A 17,672-nucleotide genomic window follows, 5' to 3' on the forward strand; every position below is an offset into this window, starting at 1 on the left:
CTATTCTCCCCACCAGCCTTTATAGTGGTTGCCTGAATGGTAACTCATAAAATGTATTTACTCAACTGTTGACTACATTGTGCATGAAAAGGACCTGACATACTACACTTTAGCGGACCCTCAGTATCGTTCCTGCATTTCCCTTCCCATTCTGTTTTCACACTAGAGATATTCAATTGTTACCTGCCTGCTGGCATCCAGGGTTCCAGACTGCAGAGCCCATGCTGATACCGTGTTGAATGCTTTGACGACTTTAGCTCCTGGTACCACATGAGCGAGATATTCTGCATTGGATTCTGGGTATTGGTCTACCTTCAGGTTATTACTGATATCCACTAGGATTTTTCCATCTAACACCTCTGTGAGTTCACTGAGGAACCCATAATGATCCCTCTGAATGGCTATGATGACCAGTGCACATTTCCCAGCTGCTTCTTCGTGACTCAGAACTTCCACCCCTTTGGGGAGAAGACTAGTCTTTCCTGGGTTTCGACTCCCAAATACCACAGAAAAGCCACTTTGAAGAAACTTAAATCCAAGAGCTCGTCCAAAGTCCCCCGTTCCAAGAATGCAAATGCTGTCACTCTTTTCTGTGAAATCCGATCTTAGGGGTATCAGGTTGGTCCCGTTGGTGTCCATTGTCTGAAAGATGCGGATAAACACTGTTCAGAAGAACTCTATGGGTCCGATCTAATAAGGTAAGAAAAATAAAATGAGAGAATGTTATAATTTGTACCAGGCCTCAACCCTCAGACTTGCTCAAAGTAGAAAACGACTGGGTCTCAACCTGGATTTAAAGGCCATATTCTCAATTCTTAATTGTATCACAGCATAGGTACAATCAACGTTTCGGCACGCAGGCCTTTGTCAAGTGCTGACTCACCCAACAATTGTCAGAATTCTATCACAAATAATAGGCATAAAATACACCCTCTGTTCCCATAATGCAACAGCAGAAGGGGGGGGGGTGCGTCAGCAGGCACAGTCTTAAAGGAGACCTGGCAATTAATATCACAGAAAACACCTCAAATTAAAGTCCTCATTTAACCATTTGGTGTGAGGGTATTCAACGTATCGATCCATCAGCTTTCTCTCCTGGTTTTGCGGTCAACACCTTCCTTTCTTATTACTTTCTCCAGGACACACCATTTCAGATCATTGACAACATGTTGGCGTTAAAAAAAATGTCGTCCTAAGAGAGAAATACATTTCTTTTTACTACCATCAGTAATAGGAATAAGCTGTTTTTTGTTATAGATCCTTATGTCACTTCTATGTTCGTTAAGTCTTTGAACAACCCTTGAAGTCTGACCCACGTAACCAAACCCACAGGGACTTTTAAGATAATAATGGCATTAGTGGTCAATCATGAAAAGTTTCCACATATTTTGATTTTTGTACCCTTCATTTGGTGGATCACATGGTCACCCCTCAGGATGTTTGAGCAATTCTGACACAGGCAGGAAAACGTACCCATTTTCTTGGGGGCAAACCTAGACCCGACTGGCTTATTCCTTAAATCTTCCCTCACCAGGATGACTTCTAGATTGTTTCCTTTACGGTACGGTAGAAGGAAACATTTTTTGACAATAGAGAGTCTTCCTCTATTAATCTCCATGCCTCAAGTACTGCTGAAACGTTGTGTGTACCTATACTGTGATACAATAATGAATTGGGCTTTTATAGCTTTTAAATCCAGGTCGAGACCCGGTCGTTTTCTACTTTGAGCACAACAACCTATCTCGCTCCACCCTCAGACTCTCAAGTGTCTCATAAGTGTGAACACTCTGCACAGGAGAACACTAAGGAAACACACCTCAAAGAGAACCTGAACTGAAAATAAAAAGTAAAAATAAACATACACTGGTGCTGCTTACCTTCTGTGTAGTCTACTCCTCAATCTCTTTCTCCTCTCCTGCGTCCTGTTTGTCCACTGTGATTGATGGAATTCACCGTCCTCACTTTTAAAAATGGCCATTACCACATAACAGCTTCCTGGTCAGCACACTGTTAAACTGTAATATCACCCACTTGAGCCATAGGGAAACATGGACATTACCTTGCACATTCAGTTGTAACTGACAGCTGCTGATATATAACTGACAGCAACTGGTATATTTCAGTTTTGACAAAATATTGTCAGAACTGGAAGGGATCACTGTAAGAAGAACAGGTACAGACTAAACAGCAAGCTCATGGTGAACCAGAACTCATTGGAGTGTTTGAGGGGCTACAATGGTCCTAAAAGCTGACACATCATTGCATTCCAGCGGTTCTGGAGGTGTGTTTAGCTTCTAAGGGTAACAATGGTTAATTTGCATATATTCAGCAGTGATGCACTGGGAGACATCTCAAGCTCACTCCAACCTGAATTATCGCAAATTCTTTCTGTTTTAAGAAAGCAAACTTTTGTTTTTCTTAGTATTTTAGTAAGGGGGCTTTTAGGACCACTGTAGCCCCTTACACGCTCCAATGAGTTCTAGTTCACCATGAGCTTTCTGGTTAGTCTGTACCTCTCGGTGTTACAAGCCCTACTCCATAGAGCCAAATTAATCCATGTCATGCACTGATGAGGATCAAACAACCCGAAACAGTCTGTATGCATGTTGAATTATTATGGCTCTGTACAAATTATCAAGCTGACACATCATTGCATTCCAGCGGTTCTGGAGGTGTGTTTAGCTTCTAAGGGCAACAATGGTTAATTTGCATATATTCAGCAGTGATGCACTGGGAGACATCTCAAGCTCACTCCAACCTGAATTATCGCAAATTCTTTCTGTTTTAAGAAAGCAAAGTTTTGTTTTTCTGTAAGAAGAAAATGGTGATCTTCTGAGAGGAACTGACGGTTAGTATGTAATATTCATTTGCAGCTACGTCGTGTGTTTATTTCAAATAATTTTACTCACTTCAGGTTCCCTTTAAGTACAACGTTAATGCTCCAATTTATTATTTTTCCAAGCAAGGTATATATAGGCAAACAGTGAAATGCTGGATCTAAATAAGCTGCTTTGAACAAACAAGATGGCATACTAATTACATTGGATAAGACGTGGCTATTTAGCCAAGTACATTTCCATATGTATTAACAGAAACTCATCAAATTAGCAGGTAGCCATCCAAAAATATATTACCTGAAATTCCAGTTTACACATTAAACAGAAGCTCAGATAGATTAGCGATGCCTAACTTAACGATGTATTCCCTAAAACTCCAGTTTACACATTACACAGGTGGCAGAGGTGGCCTTCAAGGTCAATAACCAAAAGTGAATTCTGACAAACAATGAGAAAAAGCTGACCATTTATTATGATGAATTTATGTGAAAATTAAGTGGAAATGCGAAATTACCGTTCCTGTCCTGAATGTTTAACCACTTTGCATCCAGACCTTGTTTCCCACTTATGGACCAGAGCAGTTTTGACAGTTTATTTAATCAGAAATAACTTTATCCCTACTTATGACACAGAAATGAAATCTATATTTTTTTTTTCAAGACAAACTAGGCTTTCACTGTATGCCATTTTTTCCCTCGAACAATTTTGTTTTGTATGAAATTTAATGGGAAAACAAGGAAAAAATAGAAAAAAAAACACATTATTTCTCAGTTTTACCAATTCCAGTTTAAAAATAAAAAGTGTTACTGTAGATAAAAAAACACACATTTTGTTTGGCTATTCTTACCGTTTGTCAAAAAACGTAGATTATGTTTCGATCACAATTTATGGTGAAGATATTTAATTCTGAAATAATGCTACAGAGTTTATTTTTCACTATGAAATGAGAAAATAAAAGTATTTTTAATAGTAAAAATCAATCTCATTAGCTCAGGAAACATATATTCCCGTTCACCAATTAGTGCTGCATCAGATAGTGCCAGAAATGTGCACAGGAGTAAGCCCAAATCCTGCACAGCACTGCTTCTGCTACAAGACGTATATCTACTGACTCGTGGCTTAGATTAAGTCACAGACAGTGGCGTAGCAATAGGGGTTGCAGATGTAGCGACCGCATCAGGGCTCTTGGGTCACAGGGGGGCCCCGAGGGGCCCTCCCTCAAGCACAATATTAGCTCCCTATTGGCCCTGTGTTGGTAATCACTTCTATAGATGCTTTAAATAGTAGTAATCATTAACAAGCTGCTCCCCATCCCCTTCTTGGACCTCTGACACTGTAATTGTCCTTGGCAGGTTTTGGTGCGCAGTATCAATTGCTATGTATAGAGTGCTTGGGGAGCCCCAATGTAAAACTTGCACCGGGGTCCACAGCTTCTTAGCTACGCCACTGGTCACAGAAGACGTAGATATACTGTAGTGGTGGACAAAGTGGTTAAAAACAAACATTAATGATAAATGTATGCACAAATTCAGCAAAATTGTGAAAATACAGTTCTTGATTACGTTTAAGAACAAAAATTAAGAACAATTTTTTTTCCTGAAATTTTGCATTATGATTTTGCATTGTAGTTGCGGATGACGATGCGAAATTGCGATTATACGAAATTCCTGCTCATCACTATCTATTTGTAGCATCACAGTAATCCCCAATGAAATTTGAGACCAGAATCTTTGTTAAAAAAAAAAATCTTGTAGTAATAGACAAAAAAAATATATATACAAAAATCACTAAAAATATAAAAAGATATAGTAAAAATATCTAGTAACATAAGTAGGTGTTGGTCATTATAAGCATGAGTACATACCGCATTCTCTGAGACGTGTGATGCAAGGTATACCTTGATGTCCGTTCGTTAAGCTCTCAGCTGCTATATATACAAAATGCTGGTTGAAGAATGTTTCCAATGCATTTGAGAATCACCTGATTCGCGGTCACATCCGCAGCCACAGCCAGGTATAGAAGGAATTTATCTAAGCTGAATGTTATCTCCTGTGCCTAGACACTGCAACACATCATGAGTCATACGAAGGCGCAGACTGTATCTTATTATAGTACACTCTACTTAGCAGTGGCAGACAAAGCCAGCAATGGGCCCCTGTGCAGAATAAATGAAGGGGGGAGGGCCTCATGTGAATGGCTATGGTCATAACAGATCATTGTTGGATCCAAATAATGTCGATAACATGGCAGCACTGTGGTGTAGGGTTAGCTCTCTCACCTTGCAGCACTGGGTCCCCAGTTTGAAACCCAGCCAGGGCACTATCTGCACAGAGTTTATATGTTTTCCCCATGTCTGTGTGGGGTTTCCTCTGGTCACTTAGATTTCCTCCCACATCCCAAAAACATACTGGTAAGTTAATTAGCTTGTACCTAATTGGCCCTAAACTACGTTACATACACTACACGATACATACATGGGGCTTGAATCACAAAAGCGTGCTAAGTGGTAGCACGCCAGTGAAAAGCCCCTTAGCACGTGCAAACTGCCTTGTCACGTGCTAATATGCGCATAAGAGTTTAGCGCTGCGCACGTAAAGTTTTGCGCACAGCTCTTTGCGTGCAAAATCAGCTGCTTCGTATGCTAAGTAGCGTGATAAGCATACTTTGCATGCGAAGTGGTTGATGTTGCACGCGAACAGAGCGTAACGCCGTACACGTGCTAAAATAGCACTCAAACAGCAACAGCTTTGCCGTGCAAACTACTTAGCACCCTAGTTTGCACGTGCAAAGCCTTACCACATGCTAAGTGAGATAGCACTGGTTAGTGAATTAAGCCCAGACATAGGACTATGATAGGGATTAGATTATGAACTCCACTGAGGGACAGTTAAGTGACAAGCCCATATACTAAACACAGCGCTGTGGAAGCTGTTGGTGCTATAGAAATACTAAATAATAATAACAAAAGTACATGAACCTAGGTCGCATCCTGTAGGCTCTGGCATTTTATACTTTTAAAGATTGGGTCACAAGCAATGATCACAGTTCATGTTCATGTTGTTTGATCCCACGTAAGCCTGTAGGTCATCATCTTTGCTACTGGTGGACATGAAAAAAACAACACACACAGCACCAACTGCCATTATCCATAAACACACCCACTAACAATGTAGTAGGCTGAAAACTTGTTTATATCTCAAGGTTGTTGCTACCCTCTTTAGAGGGAGATACTACTTGCTTGGCAGTTGGAAACAGACGTTGATTACCACAATTCAACAAGGTACACAGACAGGAAATGTCATGGCCATGGCAATGACATCACATTGTGGGAGGGGTCTCACCACAATATCAGCCACAGAAATGTCCCAGGTGATCTATTCGAGTAAAGGTAAAGATTTCTCATGACAAAGGGAGTATCGGCTACTGTTTGGGGTAAAATTCAATCCTAGATAAAAAGATCCTCTTTAAAGCAGCAGGGACAGCCATACCATCCCAGGACCCCCCCAATATATAAATAGATAAATACTTGTTCTACTTACATAACATATGTATTGTACTGTCCACATTTTGATTTCTGTGAATTTTATATAGTAAATAAAGAGAAAATTGTTCCTGGCATTTTCCATCTGTACTGTCTTTGACTGAAGATAATCCTGATACCATTTCCTCCCTTACTTTTTTTCTCTTGACTAAAATGGTGTATGCATTGCCAGTATTGTGTCCTAGAATTGCACTATCATCTAGCTTGCTTTGTAAGCACATGTGAGCACAACGTAGATCTTATTTCGGCAGCTTCTGCATAGGGGTGAGGTGTATTTCCCTTCTCAGCCTCATGTCACACTGAACTGCCCTCAGCCAATCAGTGAGGAGCAGGAATGTGGGAGGGGCGATAACAAGCTTCCGTCTCCTTCTCTCCGGCAATGAACCAGAAAAGAGCCAAGCTGACTGAGATAAGAAGACTGAGATAAGATTCATTACAGCAGAAACATTTATGACTATATTGGAATGCTTGCAATGCAGACTGTCTGTAGACTACATAATAAAAACAGAGTAGTGGGTTAATGGAATTTGATCTTCCCTGACAATCCTGCATTAAGCCTGAACTGGAAAATGCCAATGTCGTACTTAATAAGACACAGAATTGTAGAGCGTTAAAATCATACTTATGCAGGACTATTAAAAACGCAGAAATGTTCGCACAGAAATCAGTGAATGCAGAATGTGAACTGTTCAGTGACATCAGTTCCTCCAGCGCTGGGCGCAATGACAGCCTCCTTATCTCATTTAAACTCTCGCCAACCATCAGCTTGTGTCTCGCCTGAAAGCAGTAGCTACACCTGTCAGCAGACGGGACCAGTTGGTCTATTACATTTCACTACCTTTAAACTTTCTGGCACAGGCGTTCCTCTCTAATTATTGGTATTCTGAAAGCCAGTGTCTTCACGATTTCATGTTTAGTGTTTGTTTAGTTAGTGCAGCAAGGCGTCTCTTGTGCTGGCCTTACCCATCTGCCCACACTAATTCCATAACAGGTGCCCGTTTTATAATTTAAAAAAAAGAAAGAAAACTAGAAAATACACTGCTTCAGCTCAGCTGTATATACAGTATTTGCAACCTTTATAGTGGAGCCAACCACTTCTGTTCAGCAGATACTGCAATAGGTAATTCCTTTACAATAGCTCCCAACTGTCCCTTTTTTGGAGGGACAGTCCCTCTTTGGGAGCCATGTCCCTCTGTCCCTCTTTCCTCCTCATTTGTCCCTCTTTCAGGACTCATGTACAGATCTGCGTAAATATGTATATTTTTAACCTGAAAAATGTTTTAAATTGACTCTAAAATGTATTTTCATTCTTTATAGTAATATTTTCTTACTTTTAAATGTTATTTTGAAATTAAACGAATGATGATCGAAAGGAACAGCGTGGTTTGAATGATAAAACTGCATGTTTTGTGTCTGAATTCTTTGTTTTATGCATGGCTAGGGGCATTGTCGGACTGGGAGATGGAAAAACTGAGGAAATCCACCTGCTGGCCAAGCAGCGGTAACCCTGTGTTATCACTTGCAATAGAAACCTGCAACAAGTCTTCACTGTGAGCAGCAACACCTGATTATTGCTGCTTGGCTGGCAAGTGAATTACCTCAGCTTTAACACCTCTCAGTCCAACACTGGCTAGGGGTGTGGCTGGGCATGGTGAGGGGTGTGGCTGGGCATGGCTAGAGGTATGGCAGGGGCGTGTCTTAAAGTGTCGCTATTTCTTAAAGGGAAACTCCAACCTAGAATTGAACTTTATCCCAATCAGTAGCTGATACCCCCTTTTACATGAGAAATATAATGCTTTTCACAAACAGACCATCAGGGGGCGCGGTATGACTGATTTTGTGCTGAAACCTCTCCCACAAGAAGCTCTGAGTACCGCGGTACTCTGGGCAAACTGCCACAATGTAACAATGTTCACAGACAGGAATTAGCTGTTTACAGCTGTCTCTAACAGCCAAAACAGCTAAGAGCAGCTACATAACCTGCCCACAGTAAAAATGTCACCATGTAATAAATGTCAGAATGTAAATCAGGGAGAGGAAAGATTTTACAATGAGCAAACACTGACTTAATCATTTATACATAATTATGGTAAAAAATTAAGCACTTTTTTTTTACTAGATTATTTTCACTGGAGTTCCTCTTTAACTCAAATAGTTGGGTGGTATGCTTTACACCTGCAAAAATCTTACAAGGTACAAAAGGATTTCCCCATGTTTCTGCCTTCCTCTTATGTAAATCACACCTTCACTGTCAGGTTGTTCACCAGGATGTGGGCAGCACAAATACGCAATTATGGTGAAGGGGCGGGCCTCAGTATGATGAATGAGTCCAGGACGTTTGGGTGAAATGTATATGAGGGTAAGGGGAGAGTGGTGTGACTGTGTGTGTGGAGGATGTGGGAGCACTGTGTGTGTTGGTGCTGTGCATATGGGTAGGTGCAGTTTTGGTGTATCTGCACTGTGCTTAGATGGATGCTTGGTGGTGGAAGCAGGAAATTTAGGTGCCCGCTGGTGAGAAAAAAGTTGGCGCCGTCATAGGGTTCCATTAAATTGATCAACATTCACATTAGACGGGGTTCCGTCGAGTTCGCCGCTAGTCTCCATATCTCACACCGTGACCGCTGCGCACACGATTGACCATGTCCGCCCAACATCTTGCAGTATGTCCGCTCAATAAATTAGACAGATACAGTGTGGCAGTTAGGCTCCCTGCACACTGCAAATCCAATTTGCAACTCTGATTCGCAATTCTGATTTTCCCTGATTGCTATCAACAGAAAAATGCAGAAAAAACGCATCATGTAGTAACGATTAACAATTGGAATCTGAATCGCATGCAGTGTACAGGGAGCCTCAATGAGATAATAAGATAATATAAATGAGATCAGAGAGCGATAATTCATGAGATAAGTTTAATTTATCGACCCCAATGACAACAATGCTTGATTTGCATATGTTCAGCAGTGATGCATTGTGGGAGACATCTCAAGCTCACTCCAACCTGAATTATTGCAAATTCTTTCTGTTCTAAGAAAGCAAACTTTTGCGAACTTTTTTTTTTTTTTTTTAAGTGGAGTAACTATTTAAAGAAGAACTTGTAGGTTTTGTAGAACTTGTAGCTTTAGGGCTCAGACACACTATGGGCTTGATTCACAAAGCGGTGCTAACTGTGAGCACGCTGGTGAAAAGCCCCTCTTCACGCCTAAAATCACTTTGTGCGTGCTAACTAGCTCTCGTAAGCAAAGTCCCACTCGCAAAACTTTGCGTGCGCACAGCGAAATGTCGCATGGCGGTGCAATGATAACAGCGCACCCGATGCGCCTATAAGGTCGCATTGAGTGCGACCTTAACATCGCACTCAATGCGACCTTATAGGCGCATTGGGTGCGCTTGTTATCATCGCACTGCGATGCGAAGTTTCGCACGCACCGCGTGATCTCATTTTTACTGGCGTGTGCTAAGTAGTTAGCACTCTAGTTAGCACGCCCAAAGCCTTTAGGTTAGCACTGAATAGTAAGTCAGGCCCTATAAGCGCTTTTCTGAACGCTTTTTAGCCATCAGCGCTTTCAGGGAGCTTTTTTTTTTAAAAAACACTTACTTTGACTTACATTAAAATCATGGTAAAATTGTGATCGCGGTTAAATCGCACGATTTTACAGCGATCACGATTTTACCGCAATTTTAACCACTTCACCACTGAGGGGTTTTACCCCCTGACCACCACAGCAATTTTCACCTTTCAGCGCTCCTTCCATTTATTCATCTATAACTTTATTATTACTTATCGCAATGAAATGAACTATATCTTGTTTTTTCCACCACCAATTAGGCTTTCTTTAGGTGGGACATTATGCCAAGAATTATTTTATTCTAAATGTGTTTTAATGGGGAAAATAGGAAAAAATGTGGGAAAAAATTATTATTTTCAGTTTTCGGCCATTATAGTTTTTAAATAATGCATGCTACTGTAATTAAAACCCATGAAATTTATTTGCCCATTATTCCCGATTATAAAACCGTTTAAATTATGTCCCTATCACAATGTTTGGCCCCAATATTTTATTTGGAAATAAAGGTGCATTTTTTTCAGTTTTGCGTCCATCCCTAATTACAAGCCCGTAGTTTATAAAGTAACAGTGTTATACCCTCTTGACATAAATATTTAAAAAGTTCAGTCCCTAAGGTAACTATTTATGTTTTTTTTTTTATTGTATATATTTTTTTTTTTAAAAATTACAAAAAAAAATAAAAATTGGGGAGTGTGGGAGGTAATGAGTTAATTTATTATGTAAAACAATTTATTTGTATGTGTAAAATGCATTAGGGTGTAGTTTACTATTTGGACACAAGATGGCCACAGTGAGTATGTTTACATGCGACCTGTAAGCGACCGGAAGGACGCTTACAGGAAGCAGTAGGAGGCTGGGAGACTCACAATGATTGCGCTGTTTCTGAAAGAAGCAGCAGATCATTGCGGGGGCTTAGATCAACGAACGGGAATGGATTTTCCCGTTCATTGATCCCTGGGCAAGCGGGCGGTGGCGTGCACGAGCGGCGGGTGCGCGCGCACGAGCGGCGGTAGCGCGGACATCGGCGGGAGCGCGGAAGGTACGGATTTCTCCGTCCCTGGTTTTTTAGGAGGGAAAAAAGGGGCGGAGAAATTCGTACCGCCGGGGGTAAAGTGGTTAATGTAAGTCAATGGGAGTGATTTTTTAAAAGCTCTCAGAAAGCGCTCAGAAAAGCATTAACCCCCTTGGCGGTATGAAAAATATCGCCAGGGGGCAGCGCAGCAGTTTTTTTTTGATTTTTTTTTTTAAATCATGTAGCGAGCCCAGGGCTCGCTACATGATAGCCGCTGCTCAGCGGCATCCCCCCAGCCCCGCCGATCGCCTCCGGCGATAGGCGATCAGGAAATCCCGTTCAAAGAACGGGATTTCCTGGAGGGCTTCCCCCGTCGCCATGGCGACGGGGCGGGATGACATCACCAACGTCAGCGACGTCGGGACGTCATTGGGAGACCCGATCCACCCCTTGGCGCTGCCTGGCACTGATTGGCCAGGCAGCGCAGGGGTCTGGGGGGGGGGGGCGCGCGCCGCACCGGATAGCGGCGATCGGGCGCGCGGCGGAGGCGGCGATCGGGGTGCTGGCGCAGCTAGCAAAGTGCTAGCTGCGTCCAGCAAAAAAAAAATTATGAAAATCGGCCCAGCAGGGCCTGAGTGGCACCCTCCGGCGGCTTACCCCGTGTCTAGCACGGGGTTACCGCTAAGGAGGTTAATAGTGTGTCTGAGCTAGTGTTGGGCGAACATCTAGATGTTCGGGTTCGGGCCGAACAGGCCGAACATGGCCGCGATGTTCGGGTGTTCGACCCGAACTCCGAACATAATGGAAGTCAATGGGGACCCGAACTTTTGTGCTTTGTAAAGCCTCCTTACATGCAGTGCAGTTTCTAGGCTAAAATGCACCCAGGGCGAGGGTGTAAAAATTGCGCCCCCCCCCCTTGGGTTAGATAGGTAGGTGCCTCTCAGTATAGGTTAGATTAGGTAGGTGCCCCCTAGTATAGGCTAGATTAGACAGGTGCCCCCCAGAATAGGTTAGATTAGGTAGCTGCCCCCCAGTATAGGTTAGATAAGGTAGCTGCCCCCCCCAGTATAGGTTAGGTAGGTGCCCCCCAGTATAGGTTAGGTAGGTGCCCCCCAGTATAGGTTAGATAGGTAGCTGCCCCCCAGTATAGGTTAGATTAGGTAGCTGCCCCCCAGTGTAGGTTAGATAGGTAGCTGCCCCCCCCCCAGTGTTGGTTATATTAGGTAGCTGCCCCCCAGTGTAGGTTAGATAGGTAGCTACCTCCCAGTGTAGGTTAGATAGGTAGCTGCCCCCCAGCGTAGGTTAGATTAGGTAGGTGCCCCCCAGTGTAGGTTAGATAGGTAGCTGCCCCCCAGCGTAGGTTAGATTAGGTAGCTGCCCCCAGTATAGGTTAGATAGGTAGCTGCCCCCCAGCGTAGGTTAGATTAGGTAGCTGCCCCCAGTATAGGTTAGATAGGTAGCTGCCCCCCAGTATAGGTTAGGTAGGTGCCCCCCAGTATAGGTTAGATAGGTAGGTGCCCCCCAGCTTAGGTTAGATTAGCAGCTGCCCCCCAGCGTAGGTTAGATTAGGTAGGTGCCCCCAGAATAGGTTAGATAGGTAGATGCCCCCAATAATGGAGGGGGGAGCCGCAGGGAGGGCAGCCCGACCTCTCCCTCCCTCTCCTCTCCCGGGCGCCCTCCGTGCTCCCCCCTCAGATGCAGAGTCCGTGAGCAGCAGGGAAGCGCTGTTTACAACTCACCGGCTGCCTGGCTCCAAGCGCTGCTCTCTCGCCGCTGGTCTCCTCTCTTTGTATACATACTGATACACGCTGCTTCCGGCTACAGGAAGCAGCGTGTATCAGTACGTATACAGAGAGAGAGGAGACCAGCGGCGAGAGAGCAGCGCTTGGAGCCAGGCAGCCGGTGAGTTGTAAACAGCGCTTCCCTGCTGCTCACGGACTCTGCATCTGAGGGGGGAGCACGGAGGGCGCCCGGGAGAGGAGAGGGAGGGAGAGGTCGGGCTGCCCTCCCCGCGGCTCCGGCTCCCCCCTCCATTATAGCGCCCCCCTCCCAACAGCGCCCCGGGCGGCGGCACGCTCCGCACGGGGCAAGAAACGGGGCTGCTTACATGCTACATACCCCAAATTTACAGGGTATGTGCACCTTGGGAGTGGGTACAAGAGGGAAAAAAATTTAGCAAAAAGAGCTTATAGTTTTTGAGAAAATCGATTTTAAAGTTTCAAAGGGAAAACTGTCTTTTAAATGCGGGAAATGTCTGTTTTCTTTGCACAGGTAACATGCTTTTTGTCGGCATGCAGTCATAAATGTAATACATATAAGAGGTTCCAGGAAAAGGGACCGGTAACGCTAACCCAGCAGCAGCACACGTGATGGAACAGGAGGAGGGTGGCGCAGGAGGAGAAGGCCACGCTTTGTGAGACACAACAACCCAGGCCTTGCATGAGGACAAGAAGCGTGCGGATAGCATGCTTTGTACCGCCATGCAGTCATAAATGTAATAAAGATAAGTGGTTCAATAAACAGGGACCACGCGGCAACGCTAACCCAGCAGCAGCAGACGTGATGGAACAGGAGGAGGCGCAGGAGGAGAAGGCCACGCTTTGTGAGACACAACAACCCAGGCCTTGCATGAGGTACCGCCATGCAGTCATAAATGTAATAAAGATAAGTGGTTCAATAAACAGGGACCACGCGGCAACGCTAACCCAGCAGCAGCAGACGTGATGGAACAGGAGGAGGCGCAGGAGGAGAAGGCCACGCTTTGTGAGACACAACAACCCAGGCCTTGCATGAGGTACCGCCATGCAGTCATAAATGTAATAAAGATAAGTGGTTCAATAAACAGGGACCACGCGGCAACGCTAACCCAGCAGCAGCAGACGTGATGGAACAGGAGGAGGCGCAGGAGGAGAAGGCCACGCTTTGTGAGACACAACAACCCAGGCCTTGCATGAGGACAAGAAGCGTGCGGATAGCATGCTTTGTACCGCCATGCAGTCATAAATGTAATAAAGATAAGTGGTTCAATAAACAGGGACCACGCGGCAACGCTAACCCAGCAGCAGCAGACGTGATGGAACAGGAGGAGGCGCAGGAGGAGAAGGCCACGCTTTGTGAGACACAACAACCCAGGCCTTGCATGAGGACAAGAAGCGTGCGGATAGCATGCTTTGTACCGCCATGCAGTCATAAATGTAATAAAGATAAGAGGTTCCATAAACAGGGACCGGCAACGCTAACCCAGCAGCAGCAGCACACGTGATGGAACAGGAGCAGGCGCAGGAGGAGAAGGCCATGCTTTTTGAGACACAACAACCCAGGCCTTGCATGAGGACAAAAAGCATGCGGATATAGCAGCAATGCTTTTTGCCGCCATGCAGTCATAAATGTAATACAGATGAGAGGTTCAATAAACAGGGACCGGAAACGCTACACCATCCCAGATGTTCATTGGTCATGTTACTTGGTTGGGGTCCTGGAGTGTTGCGTAGTCATTTCCAATCCAGGATTGATTCATTTTAATTTGAGTCAGACGGTCTGCATTTTCTGTGGAGAGGCGGATACGCCGATCTGTGACGATGCCTCCGGCAGCACTGAAACAGCGTTCCGACATAACGCTGGCTGCCGGGCAAGCCAGCACCTCTATTGCGTACATTGCCAGTTCGTGCCAGGTGTCTAGCTTCGATACCCAATAGTTGAAGGGTGCAGATGGATTGTTCGACACAGCTACGTCATCTGACATGTAGTCCTTGACCATCTTCTCCAGGCGATCGGTGTTGGAGGTGGATCTGCACGCTTGCTGTTCAGTGGGCTGCTGCTGCATGGGTGTCAGAAAATTTTCCCACTCCAAGGACACTGCCGATACCATTCCCTTTTGGGCACTAGCTGCGGCTTGCGTTGTTTGCTGCCCCCCTGGTCGTCCTGGGTTTGCGGAAGTCAGTCTGTCGGCGTACAACTGGCTAGAGGAGGGGGAGGATGTCAATCTCCTCTCTAAAGTCTCCACAAGGGCCTGCTGGTATTCTTCCATTTTGACCTGTCTGACTCTTTCTTCAAGCAGTTTTGGAACATTGTGTTTGTACCGTGGATCCAGAAGGGTATAAACCCAGTAATTGGTGTTGTCCAGAATGCGCACAATGCGTGGGTCGCGTTCAATGCAGTCTAGCATGAATTGAGCCATGTGTGCCAGAGTCCTACCAGAATCCTCATCATCCTCTTGTGAGCGTTGTGATAGTTGTTGTGATGCATCATAGTCGTCACCTTCCTCCTGGTCTGCTTCTGCTGACCATTCGCGCTGAATTGTGGAAGTCCAACGTGCACCGCTCTGGCCCTCGTCAGTGGTGGCATGAAATTCCTGCTCCAACTCCAGCTGTTCCTCCTCCTCTTCTTCGTCATAGCTGCTGGAGCCAGCGTTCCCTGAGGCGGATGGCCTGATGTTGGTACCATCACGCTGATCGTTTTCTCCTTCAGATTCCCCCAGTTGCATCATGACAGCTGTTTCCTTGATTTTCAACATTGACCTCTTCAGTAAACACAGCAGTGGTATGGTAATGCTGACTGAAGAGTTGTCACTGCTCACAAGCAACGTGGATTGCTCAAAATTTTGGAGGACTTGGCAGAGGTCCAACATGTTGGCCCAATCGGATCCACAGAAGCTTGGCAGCTGTCCGGATGCGCCTCGGTACTGCGCCGTCATGTACTGGACCACTGCACTCTTCTGCTCACAAAAGCGTGCTAGCATGTGCAGCGTAGAATTCCAGCGCGTAGGGACATCACACAGCAAGCGATGGTGGGGGAGATTGAAGCGCTCCTGCATCTTGGTGAGTGCCCCCGAAGCAGTACTGGAATTTCTACAATGTTTGGCCACTCGACGCACCTTCAACAGAAGATCGGCCACGCCTGGGTATGTCCTCAGGAACCGCTGAACTACTAGGTTCATCACGTGCGCCAGGCAAGGGATGTGTGTCAGCTTAGCCAACCTTAAAGCGCGAATGAGATTACTCCCATTATCACACACAACCATGCCCGGTTTCAGGTCCAGCGGTGCCAGCCACAAATCCGTCTGTTCCTTTATTCCCTTCCAAATTTCCTCCCCTGTGTGCTGCTTATCCCCAAGGCAGATCAGCTTCAGCAACGCTTGCTGACGCATGCCAACAGCTGTGCTGCACTGCTTCCACGATCCTACTGCTGCTGGGTTAGCGTTTCCGGATGAGGTACAGCTTTGAAATGCGTTGGAGGAGAAGGAGTCAGAGAGGTAGGTGCTGCTGTTGTTATCCAGTGGGAGGGACGGCGGTGCAGCTGTTTGCGGCGTGGGCAACACCCACGCCGTAGCAGGTGAGGAATCGCTGCCAGGCTCCACAAGGTTCACCCAGTGCGCGGTAAGGGAGATGTATCGACCCTGTCCGAACACACTCGTCCAAGTTTCAGTGGTGAGGTGAACCTTGCAGGCAACGGCATTCTTCAAGCTTCGGGTTATTTTGCTGACCACGTGCTCATGCAACTCAGGCACTGCAGAGCGCGCAAAGTGGTAGCGGCTGGGAACCACGTAACGTGGGATGGCCACTGACATCATGCCCTTGAAGCTGTTTGTCTCCACCACTCGATATGGCAGCATTTCGCAGGCCAGAAGCTTGGCTATGCTGGCTGTTACTGCTACGGCCCGGGGGTCATTTGCTGGCAATTTCCTCTTGCGCTCAAACATCTCCGACACAGACAACTGAACCGTAGCGCTGCACACGGAAGGGCTGTTGGTTGTTGTGTTTGATGAACACTGGGAGACCTCAAGAGCACTACTCCGGAAAGTGACAGTGTCAGCGTCGTCTGATGTTTGTGAATGTTGTGAACCACGCAATGGCTGGGCTACTGCTGCTGCTGAGGCGGGTCTGGTGGTGAGTCTGGTGAACCCAAGGGAGGCAGTGTTGCTGGTACCCTGTCCTGCCGCGTTTGCCCACAGAGTGGGATGTTTGGATAGCATGTGGCGGCTCATGCTGGTGGTGGAGAGGTTGTTAATACTTTTCCCCCTGCTCAGGCGGGTCTTGCACACCTTGCAAATCGCCATGGTAACATCCTCAGTGCAGTCTTCAAAGAAAGCCCAGACTTTGGAGCACCTGCCTCCTTGCTGGCGATTTCTGTTTGCTCCTCTTTTGCCTCTCACTTGAACTTCCACGCTTGTGGTGCCTGAAATTGCGCGCCGCCTACCTTGTGGCACAAGGCGAACTCGTGCAGCAGTGGGTTCTTCAACAGACTCATCTGTGCTGCTGCTACGACGGCGATGTTCTCATTCAGAAACAAAATCTGGGTCTATGTCCACATTGTCCATACCCTCCTCTTCCATCTCCTCAAACTCGTCATATGTCATTGTGGGGGGCCGCCGCCGTGGAGTAGAGCTCCCCAGAACAACCTCTGCGCAGCTCACTCCAACGTCGTCTTCCAGATCTTGTCGGCCGACCTCCTGCAATTGCAACCCCTCCTGCCCAACTTGCTCTGGGATTTGGGTTTCCGAGTCCTCCTCGGACTCGCCTTGTATTTCAGTGCGCGGTGCATTTCCCACAGTTAATGGTTGTGAATCCGGGCACAACATGTCTGGCTGTTCCTCCATTGACCTTTGAAAGGTGGAAGTTTGTTGGGCTGGGAATAGCTCCTGCGAATACCCCATTGTGTCCTGAGGTAATTCATCGGACTGGTTATCTGGCAGTTGTGTGCGTGGTGTCGCTGCC

General features: G+C 45.9%; 1 protein-coding gene across 1 annotated transcript in view; it reads right to left on the bottom strand.

The window, feature by feature from the left end:
- Positions 1-17,672, bottom strand: part of STEAP4 (STEAP4 metalloreductase) — a 50,346-nt gene that overhangs the window by 25,019 nt on the left and 7,655 nt on the right. Inside the window, exon 3 of the mRNA XM_068235485.1 lies at positions 184-690. Coding sequence (XP_068091586.1) covers positions 184-639 — 456 coding nt within the window. The 5' untranslated portion in view covers positions 640-690. The remainder of the gene's footprint in view (positions 1-183; positions 691-17,672) is intronic.

This window comes from Hyperolius riggenbachi, chromosome 5 (assembly GCF_040937935.1).
Source record: "Hyperolius riggenbachi isolate aHypRig1 chromosome 5, aHypRig1.pri, whole genome shotgun sequence".
Taxonomy (NCBI): Eukaryota; Metazoa; Chordata; class Amphibia; order Anura; family Hyperoliidae; genus Hyperolius; species Hyperolius riggenbachi.